At 41.2% G+C, this 11281-nt stretch overlaps 1 protein-coding gene across 1 annotated transcript in view; it reads right to left on the bottom strand.

Moving 5' to 3' along the window:
• Positions 1–9004: 9004 nt before the first annotated feature.
• LOC140263874 (ADAMTS-like protein 1) overlaps positions 9005–11281 on the bottom strand; it is a 43815-nt gene continuing 41538 nt past the window's right edge. The window contains exons 13-14 of the mRNA XM_072359186.1: positions 10557–10777; positions 9005–9258 (exon numbers count right to left, since the gene is read on the bottom strand). Coding sequence (XP_072215287.1) covers positions 9152–9258; positions 10557–10777 — 328 coding nt within the window. The 3' untranslated portion in view covers positions 9005–9151. The remainder of the gene's footprint in view (positions 9259–10556; positions 10778–11281) is intronic.

The following is an 11281-nucleotide window of genomic DNA, read 5'->3' as shown; positions in this document are numbered from 1 at the left end:
CCAGGATCCTGAAGGAACTGTCTGATGTGGTTGCTGAGCTGCTTTCCATCACAATTGGAAAGCTGTGGCTGTCAGGTGAAGTCCCTGGTGACTGGAAGAAGAGAAACATCATTGTCATTTTTTTAAGAGGGCTGAAACAGAAAACCTAGGAAACTACAGGCTGATGGGCCTGCTGTCTCTGTCTGAGAAGACCAACTGATCCTTGCAGAAGGTAAACTAAGGCATATGTGTGTTGAGGAGGTGATCTGAGACTGCCAGCATGGTTTCACCAAGGACAGATGCCTGACCAACCTGGTAGTCTTCTATGATGAAGTGATAGCAAAAGTGGGCAAAAGAAGAGCAACTACTGCTGTCTGCTTGGAGTTCTACAAAGCTCTTGATATGATTCCACACCACACCCTTATGTCTAATTTGGAGAGACGTAGATTTGAATGCTGAACCATTCAGTGGATAATGAATTGGTTGGATGGTCACATCCAGAGGATCGTGGTCAGTGGCTCTATTGCCTGGGTGGAATGTGCTTATGAGTGGTGTCTCTCAGGGGACTTTGAACTGTCTTGGAACTAACATGCTTTAATATTTTTATCAGTAACCTGGATAGTGGGATTGGGTGCACCTTCAACATGTTTGCTGATGACACTAAACTGAGTGGTGCAGTTTATACAATAAACTGGGAAAGGGATGCTATCCAAACAGGCCTGGAAAAGCTGGAAAATTGGTCCCACATAAAATTAATGAGGTTCAATAAGTCCAAGGGCAAGGTACTGTAACTGCGTCAGAACCATCCCATACATGAGTACAGACTTGGAGAACTCCTTGAGAGTGGTCCTGTGGAAAAGGATTTGGAAGCTCTGGTGGATGAAAAGCTGTATATGAGCGCAGTGTACTCTTGCAGCCAAAAAGGCCAAAAGTACCCTGGGCTACATAAAAGGGGGGTGGCCAGCAGGATGAAGCACTTGATTGTCCCCCTCTGCCTCTGCTCTGCCCTTGTGTGGTTTCATCTGCAATACTGCATCCAAGTGTGTTGTCTTCCTAAACAAGAAATACAAGAAACTGTTGGAATGGGTTCAGAGGATGCCAAACAGATGACTGGAGCACTGAAGTACCTCTTATATGAAGAAAGGCTGAAGGAGAAGGTCTTCTTTGGTCTGGAGAATGCTGTGGGGAGATGTTCTTCCATTACTTGTAGGGAACTTCTAAACTGGAGAGAGACAAACTTTTTACATGGTCTAATAGTAATAAAGCAAGGTTGGCAGGGGCAGGAAATTCTTTACTCAGAGGGTGGTGAGGAACTAACACAGGCTGCCCAGAGAAGTTGTGGATGCCCCATCCCTGGTGGTATTCAAAGCCAGGTTGGATGGGGCCCTAGGCCACATGAACTGGTGAGAGGCAGCTCTGCCCATGGCAGGTGGGGGTTGGAACTGAATGGTCTTTAAAAGTCCCTTCCAACTCATGACATTCTATGATTCTATGATTTTTTTCTGACTCATACTCAACATATATAAAAAACTCATTAAAACCACCATGTAGTAACATTGGGGAACATGACTTTACTTGAACGATGGAAGATGAGGTTCCACAGAAATGAAAACTGTTTAGAGCTTGGGTTGCTGCAGTTTCACCTCCAGTTGCATTTTTTCCCCTATTCTCTCCCACTCTGGCAACAACATCAGGGATGTCTGACTACATAATCAGGAGGCCAATCTGGCTGAAAGCAAAATAGTGCTTTAATCAGATTAAGGTTTATTTAATTCCTTTACCTGAAATAATGCACCATACAATTTACCAGCTTTAGGGAAGGAGGTCAGTGTGCAACGAAACAGGCCTATGGTAGTTTAGGCTTAGCTTGTTTGTAGTGGCTGTAGGTTTATATACCCATGTCCTTATAAGCTCTTGAAAGGGTGTCAGCCAATGCTATAGATCGCCTGAGATAGGAAGCAAATTACCAGCCTCTCAAATATTTCAAAACTAAGAAAAAAAGTGTTGAAAAATAGATGGTATTTTTCAGCAAAAGCTGAAGTTGTTCATAGCACAGAAGGAACCAATATCAATACTGGCCACGGTTCTCCAGAGACCATGGGCAGTTGGACTTAATGTATGAAAAAGGAAACCCTTCAATTGTGAGAGGAAAAAAATAGCTTTTCTGGTGTGTGGAAAAGACCTCCCTCAGGGAGCCACATCATCTCTGCTGGAAAGAGCCATTTGGGCAGAGAACTGCCGAGTGGGCTTGATGAGATGGAAATCTTTCACAAAGAACTTTCTGTGGTACCACCAGCAGAGTCTGCTTTAGGCTGATCCTGTTACAAATCCCACTTCCTCCCCATTCTTTGCCACTTTCCCACATTGGAAGTAGCAATTTAGTGGCCTGTGTCCTTCTTGTTTTTTGTGGGAAAATGCTACTTTGGAACAACCTGATTTTCACTTCTCCATCTGTCTGCATATCTGTTGCACAGAAGTTTTAGGATGCATTTGGGAGGGAAGGAGAAGGGTAGATCTTAAAGAGTTAACAGCATGCAGGGCCTTTTATTTCTGGCTTCTTTCGTCACACTGGTGCTGTGCTTGGTGGCAAAAGGACTGATTCCCAGCTGAGCATCAGAGGAGGGCCTGTATACAGTACCCAGTGAAACTGTATGTACTTCAGGGGACTGCTTTTCCCAATCAGCAGACCTGTGCCATGCTTTGCTTTCTGCTCAAGGAGAAATGCACCCATGGGACCCTCCCAGCTGAATGTGATTCACTGTGATTTGTACTAAGTGGGCTATGAGCAAGATTTTTCCTTTCCTTTCCTTTCCTTTCCTTTCCTTTCCTTTCCTTTCCTTTCCTTTCCTTTCCTTTCCTTTCCTTTCCTTTCCTTTCCTTTCCTTTCCTTTCCTTTCCTTTCCTTTCCTTTCCTTTCCTTTCCTTTCCTTTCCTTTCTTCTCTCCTTTTTTTTTTTTTTTTTTTTTTTTTGGTGATAAAATCACTAGGTTGTATGCTATTAGTGAAAACTGACTCCTTCGGAGTTTCACTAAGTGAAGTGTTTTAATAAGCATCTACTGACCTTACAGGCTATTTCTTCAAACCAGTAATTTATGCTTAAAAAAAAACCACAAAACCAGCAGCCTACTGAATAGAGTGGGGGAACTCTCCATGCAGCCCAAAACAAATTACCCCTCAGCAGAACCATTAACCCATGGCTGCCCAACCTTTTGGCTTTTCTGGGCTGCCCTGAGTGGAGAGGAATTGTTCTGGACTTCAAATAAATACATACATTATGTATATACTGCTCCAAGAGGAATGCATCCTATTTATTTCCATTGAAACTGCAATAGCTACAAAGAGAACAATAACACTCTTCGATAGATCAAATTCTCAGCTACAAAACACTGTTTTTCACAAATAAGCACCACCACTAGCTATGCATTTCTGCCAGCAATGAACAAGAGCCTGCATGCTGTGCTCATAACAATGTGTACCGGTGGAGGTGACCCACTGTCACCATCACCACTGCTGAAATGCAGCATCCACCACCTCACTGTGTTCAAATCCACTGTTTGGTCTGCACAAATATTCAGCAAGCATCAATCAGTGTCAATCAGTGCAATTGTTTCTGCATAGAGGAAGTCAATCATACGTCTTTGCTTCAGATGCACTTCTTTATCAGATGCCATTGTGTCAGAGTGCCCCTCTGCTGCCAATTGTCACACGCAACAACATGCAATGGAGTATTGGTGGGAAGGTTCAGCCTCTACTGCCATAGCACCATCTTGCCTCTGCCATTGTGAGCCAACATGAAAATGCATCTGATAGCTCAGTACTGGCTGTCGCAGATTTCATAGCCATGGTGGCCAAAGAGTCTGTGGTTTCATGGACTTTCTGGTTTGAGTCTTCATCAGTGATCAGTGGTTAAATATGAGACTTCACACTGTATTTCCTTCTCAGAGGGAAAAAGGCAACATAAAATTTACTACTGTATAGGTGTCTTAATGTATGAAGTTGAGAACAAGTGAACTGTATCTCAGTGGAAAGGTAGGGGAGCACAGAAACATGTAATTGAAAGAGGAAATGCTGTGCCTTTGCTTTTCCCCTTAGAAATGCAGACAAATAACACATTAGGTAACAAATTCTTGAACATAATATCTATCGTCTACCTATAGGAGTATAAATACATATGTAAGAGTCTTGTAGCAAGATGTGGTGAAAATGACTAGGCACATGAGTAGATTTTAGATTTGATTTTGATCAACTGGAAAAAATTGGGTGGAAATGAAAAACAATGTGGGTGAAAATGCTGATAAACCAAAAAAAAATTGTATTCACAAATAAATACTGAGTGTGACAGTCAATACATAAGAACATTCATGAATTTATATATACTTTTAAATGAGAGGATGAAGAAAAATGTTAAGCTGGTGATTCCTGCACTGTGGTCTGCAGCTGATATGCAGGGCCATAGTAAGCATTTGTGGTTCTGATTTTCCCATCTGTTTATACTGGTAGTCTGTGTGAAAGTCTGGCATTCAAACAGTTTGAGAGCTTCCCAGTTAAAAAACAGATAACGGAGTGAATCAAGTTAACTTTGTATGAACTAGTTGAAGTGATTAGTGACCCACTGACAGTTGTTAAGAAGTTAGGAGGACTTTGGTGGTCCTGAAAATCGGTAAAAGATCTAGTGCTTGGCTCACCTGTTTATACAGATTTAGGTTTCAGATTACATGGATACAGAAACAAATTTATTTATGAATCAGTGGGTACAAAACAGATAGTATGGTGATCGTTACCTTTATCTTTAATAGGATAACTTGGAAAGAGGATGAGATGGAAGCAGTAGGTAGAAATCAGTAACAACGTTGACACATGTCATTCTTAGAGCACATCATGATTCAGTGATCTGTATTCCACTAGCCAAGTTGGTGTCTCTAAAAAGAAGCTGACAAGTTGTAGTAGGTATTTTTAATGTTAACGTCACAGAAACCTCCATACTTCCTCTCTTACATCTAGTACTTACAAGCTGAAATAGAGAAAACACTGAAAAGCTCTGTGAGTTATGCCACACTGGTGATATAATAGTATTTCCAGTGGCAAAAATCAAGGTTCCAGTCTTGCTAATGTTAATAGATGAGGTATGTCAGCAGCAGTACTGGGCTATGAAATGGACAAGCCATAATGTGAAGCAGTTGCAAGTGAAAATCTTGATCTGAAGTGTGGATGCAAATCATTCAGGACTGTTTTCCAGTTACTGGTGCAAGTTACACATTGGAGTACCCAACTACAAGAACCAAAAATGAGACAGGGTGCAGTTAAACTCGCTAAAGCAATGGGAGGGGAAGACTAGAGAGTCAAAATTCTTAAACAAGCTGAACCAAAGAGTTCCACCCTACAAGATGGAAGATAGTAGGAAAAAACATTCCAGCTAATGATTGCTTCAGAAAGCTCTCCCCATGGCTTCTGTGGCTTTAAAGGCATGTAGGTAGACATACATGTCCGGAGTAGCTTAGATAAGCTTACTTTTCCACAGAACAGGAGGCTGGGATAAGTCTCCTGTTGGGAACCTTTCAGCACTGCATTTCTCTGCTTGTTGCACAACTGTTTTTCTTTCTCAGTGAAAATTAGTAGGGAGAACAAAACTGGAAGCTTGCTTTGAAGGTTCTGAAAGCATTCTGACTTGACTGGTAACAAGAGCCATATGTATAAAAAGGAAATAATTGTTCTCTGGAGAATCTAAGCTGGTCTGCTTTTCATTTTACATCAACACCAGCTTTTCTACTTGCTTTACTCAAAATGAATGACCAATTACCATTGCAAATTCCCACTACATTCAGTACTGCCACTTGTAAGTCTCAGGGCTGGTATTTGGCCTGGAATTGTGTGTGTGCTTGGGTGAGGTATTATTTTCTTGCAGTGCAGGTGTCTCAAAAGTACAGCTAGGAACATATTTTGTAAATTCTCAGTAAATCAAAGCAAAATCACTGTTTCTTTTTAGAAGATACATTATAAAGTTTGTTTGAAAAGGGAGACAGAAGAATCAACTTAGTTTTCAAAACCTGTGTGTATCTTCTTTAAGAGAAAATGTTTTGCTTTATTCCTATCCTCACCCTCCCTAACAGCCCCCAGTAATTCTGATCATGACTAGGATTTCTTCTAAGTACACTCCTTATGCTTCTAGGAGTTGCGAGCTCTGTTATTGAAGGCAGCAGAGACCTATAAGAAAAGACTGAGTATTGGGTAGTGAGCGTTGCTTCACTCCAGAGATTAATGATGAATGTTACAAGACATCTTTGAGAGTTTCTGTATATGAAAAAAGAATACACTTCTACTGATTTCCATGAACCTAGGACCAGCAATGGCCATCTACTCCTAGAAGAGCTGTTGTGGTGGAAAAGAGTAAAGCAAGGGCGATGAAGAATCCAAAAAGTTCTCCAAAAGTGGGTGCAGCATGTTAATGTCTGGAGACCTTTAGAAGAAAACAAGACAGGGTAGATCCTGCCATGGGGAAAGAGGGCGATGGTGGATCATATATATTTAACGTAACAGCTGTTTGCTACCACTGTAATATAGAATAATGACAGCATGCTCCTCGTTTGGCTTTTGTTTTTAAACTTAATATTAACAACACATCAGACAGCAGTAGTTAAGTAAGTAACTTGCATTACCTGTACAAAAAATATATAAATACAAGTTTGCTGGTTTGCTTTCTTGTTAGAGAAGGAAAATGTCGTTTTGTAAAATAACCAGAAATCTTCTTATATTATTGAGATGCTGCCAAGTCACAATTCACAGAACAAATATGTGAAATTAAATCAACACCATGCAGAGATGACACAACTGCTCCTCCGGATCTAATCACCTTGTTCATCCTGGGCACAGATACACAGCTGCTATTCAGCAAGAATATAAATACGCTTTGCAATCAAACAACTGTCAGTACTTCCCTGTGCTGCTTTTTGTTAACTACTGTATGAGAAATACCCACCACATTCTTATTGTTATTATTGTTATTATTAGTATTAAGGAATTGTCCTTCATTCCATGCATAACTATCAATTCACAAGTTAAAGATATCATCCTTCCCTCGTGTTATATTTTAGAGAGCACTCTGTGCACAGTGAAGCAGATCCTCAATTAAAAACAAGAAAGAATTTCTCCATTACCATTGATTTTAGAGGAACAATATTCTGGGGAGATTTAAAAAAACCCAAACAAATAGTTTCATCTGGACAAAATAATGTACAATTATTAATATTGCACTTTTTATACAAGAAATCCTAATAAATATACAGAAAAGATATACAATTTACATACATAGAAAGTCATTCTTCTTTTTTTTTCTTTCTTTTTTTTTTTTTTTTCTTTTTTCCTTTTTTTAAATAAAAAGTTACACTGAAGCTTAGCAACACTGTTTCTTGAAGACCCATCTGTAGTGAGAGGTACCACTGACATACCTGTTCTGAAGCAACCAGAGACAAGTCAGTGTCTTAAACACGACACTGACATGAAAAGTGGACTCCCAGTTTTGCTGAAAAAGACACATCATGGAAGCTGCAACACAGCAGCACTTGAACAGCATTTCAATAATGCACCTCAAGGCCTGAGCCCCACAGGGGATGAGGCACAACCAAGCCTTTAATTTAGAAGGTGGTCTTGAACCAAGACCTCAGATTCAGACAGATCGCCTTTAAATTTCTTATGACGCTCAGTCTCCCTCCTTTGCAAATCCCTTCTACTTTTAAGGCGATTCAGAGCAGAGAAGGGGCTGTCCAGGAACTAAAAGGACAAAGCACTTCACTGGATGAATAACCACTGCAACTGACCAGGGAGAAAGATTCACAGACAGCATGCAATATGTAATATTTGAGGCTCACTTCTTAGAAAAATTCTTTAGGGTGTAGTACCTGGGTTTAAAAATGTGCAGCTTTATAGCACCCACTTCGTTGCATAACACAGCCACAGAGGAGCTAATTTTTTAAAGTTTTCTTAGTATTAGTCCTCTGGGGCTGATGCTGAATCTATTCTGGTTCTACTGAGTAGGAACAGCCAGCAATAATAGAAAATAGATTATTTTCTACTACTTTATTGAAAGGATTGGCTACCAGGACAGAAAAAATATTCATGTTAGTAGAAAAGGAAAACCCAGTTCCTCAAATTTCTTAGCATAATGCCAGCTCTGAAAGCATCTTAACTCTGGGTACTGGTACTCCTACCTATTCCAAGTAAGCATTAATAGGAAGTACGATGCAAAGCATCTCTTGTTTCCATAACTTTCCTGTCTGTGTTCTGTACAGGACAGTATTTGCAGGTTTGTGTTATAGCCTGCCTGTAGCAGATCATACTTTCTTTCCTTCTCCTAGATAACAGCTGACATCAACACTTTACCTTTATGCTGAAGGCAACACTCTTAGCTCCAACCCTCCCACACAAATGCAACCTGTGAACATTTTCAGATGTCTTCTAGACTCACATTACACAACATTGCTCAACCTTCCCAGACACCAGACTTGATTCTCAAAAGATTAACAAGATCTCCCATTGAGATCATTTGAAGGCCTGTGATGAGAAGGACATAGAAAGGAAAAAAGAAATCCAATCTTGGATGTAACTGATAGATGTATAGAGCAGTATCATATGCTTATATACCCAAGTTAGTCTAAGACAAGTGTAGGGTCTGTATACTGCATTGATGAACGTCTAGTCGTTGTTTTGTTTGCAGTACCCCACCATGTATTGGGTTGCTAGATTTGTTTGATTTGGTGGTTGAATGTGATGCTACATTTTGATTTTGATCCACTTCTTCATTTGTCTGATGGTGTATTCCCAGATGTGTACATGGACCACGGGGCAGCCCCACTCCTCTCAGGCCCAGTGGCATGGGATTCATTGAATCTTTGTGATCTACCCTCCATGACCATGTTTTGCTGCATTCTGTCTCCCAGATTTATGAAAGGGAAAACTTGTCTAGTCCCTTTACAACAACAATTTGGTAAAGGGTTTTCTTTTTCCTTTTTTTCTTCACTCTTTTTTTTTTTTTTTTTTTTTTTTCTTTTCCTTTTTGAAGGGAAATAAATAAATAAAATGAAAAAAAAATCCATTCCATTTATATTTTCTGTAGAAGTCTTTGCCTCAGTGAAGCAAAAGCTGAGATCCCCTTGTTCCTCCATTTTCATCGCAGTCGCCTTCAAGCTTTTCCACAAGTCCCACAGCAGCGTGATTTGAACTGGCTGAGCTGGCAGAGTTTGAGCTGCTTCACTTTCTCACAGTACCTTGTGGTGTCTCTGCACTCCACTGCCGAAAGGGAAACAAAAAGGAGAGATGGTGATGATGAAATGAAAGAAAGATTTTTTCACTTGAGAGCAATTCAGAACAGTTTTATTTTGAGAGGTCCCACTGTGAGCATGACCTTGACTTGCTGCAGGCACTGAGTGGGGACTGTAAGCCACTAAAGGCTCAAAGAGGAATGCAGTGGGTAGCTAAGGCTTTCAGAGTGTGAGGATGGCTTTTAAAGCTGCTCCAGCACTCAGCACAGTTTGTGCACTCTGCCATAGTTTGGCATCTGATGCTTAGGAAGAGTCTCGTAACAGTTGTTAAACAGAAAGTGAAGTAGTAAATGAAACTGGAAATTCATTTCAGCAGGGCAGCTCTAAAAACCTCAGGTCAGGGATCTGGACTAGATGATCACTGAAGCTCCCTTCTAACGCTCTGTGTTTTAAGCTAGCAAGCAGCTTAGCACCACACAGCACCACTCCTCCCATTCCCAGTGAAATGGGGGAGAAAACTGGGGAAAAAACAAAAAACAAAAAACAAAAAACAAAGCAGAACTTGGGGGTTGAGATAAAATCTATGTACTAAGACAGAAAATTGAAAAGAGAAATGATGAATGATGCAGACAGTGTCCAAGCAGTGGCTGTCCCTGCAGCCAGCTTCCCAGCATTTTATACTTTTTTTGCATGACAGCACATGGTACAGGACACCCCTTTGGCCAGTTTGGATCACTGTCCTGGTTCTGGCCCCTCCCAGCTCCTTGTACACCCCAAGCCTTCTGTTAGCAGGGCAGCATGAGAAGCTCAAACACCTGGGCTCTGTGCAGCATTGCTCAGCCACAACTAAAACACCTGTTCTGCTGCTTATCCTTTTTTATTAATTTTTTATTAAAAAAAAAATATATATATATATTTACAACTTTTCCTCTTGCAGGCACAGTTTGTTACTTGTCACCTGAAAGCAAGCAGCTTCCAGTTCAGTGATTCCCAGCATTAACCTACTCAGTGGGTTTAGACTTCTTTAAAACACAGTGAATGCTGTTCGTGACTTGTATTTTTCCTCCTATTTGTGGCATTAACAGAAATCTGAGGTCACATTAGCCATTTTAAATGGTTAGCAAGGGGATACAACCGTGCCAACAAACTACAGCGGGGCACCATGCCCTCCCATCAAGATGCCGAGCTTTGGACACTGCGTTTTGCATGTGTTCAAGCTGGAGCTTCTCCAGGAAGCCCAGCATTGCATTTCGGAGACATGACACCACATAAAGGACCTACAGGCTTCCCCCCTCCTCACACACACCCCTCTGCTCATAAACGTACTGTTCTCACAGGGCGTGATGTTGCAGCGCTGCCAGTTGACCGGCCGTGGTCTCCAGGAGCAGTAGTGCTCGAGCACGGGTTTGTTGCTACGGATGTGCACGCAGTCCACACGCCGGGACTGGAAGCCGTAGTTTCCACAGGTAGCTGTACACACTGTCCACAAGCTGACCCTCCAGTGCACACCGCAGATGTCAGTCCAGCAGTTCTGAGTGCTCAAAGGCCTGTCAGCAAAAGGGAAGTGACACAAGTCATCCACTGCACTGTGAAAGAAGTGTGTACCAGTCTAGGCATTGTGCAAGCCCTGGGTACTGCAAGCCTTGCATGCCCCAAGTATTACTTATTCTGAGCCCTGTCTTCATTGTGTGCAAGCAGATGTGAGCTCAGTGCACCGGAAAGCAACTTTTATCTTCACTCATGGGCCAGACCCTCACATGTTGTTGACTGGAATAGGACAACTGGAGTTAAAGAAAAAATTGAGCTGCTGGAGGGTTTGACTGAAAAATTACCAGCCCATTAATGCCACAGCAGAATGCCATTGAAAAAGGTGTAATGAATGAGGTAGCACCCATTCAAACATATCAGAGGTCTGTTACTTTTTGATGTCTCCAACCAACAGGAAACAAAAAATGTTCTTGTATAATCTCTTTTTCCCTTCAGCACAGTCTAATGGAAAATAAATATGTTTCTATAGAGTCAACAGTGGAGTCTATTTGAAGGAAAACAAA

Source organism: Excalfactoria chinensis, chromosome Z (genome assembly GCF_039878825.1).
Source record: "Excalfactoria chinensis isolate bCotChi1 chromosome Z, bCotChi1.hap2, whole genome shotgun sequence".
Lineage (NCBI taxonomy): Eukaryota > Metazoa > Chordata > Aves > Galliformes > Phasianidae > Excalfactoria > Excalfactoria chinensis.
Note: the sequence above shows the minus strand (reverse complement) of the source record. Positions and strands in the feature narration are given on the sequence as shown.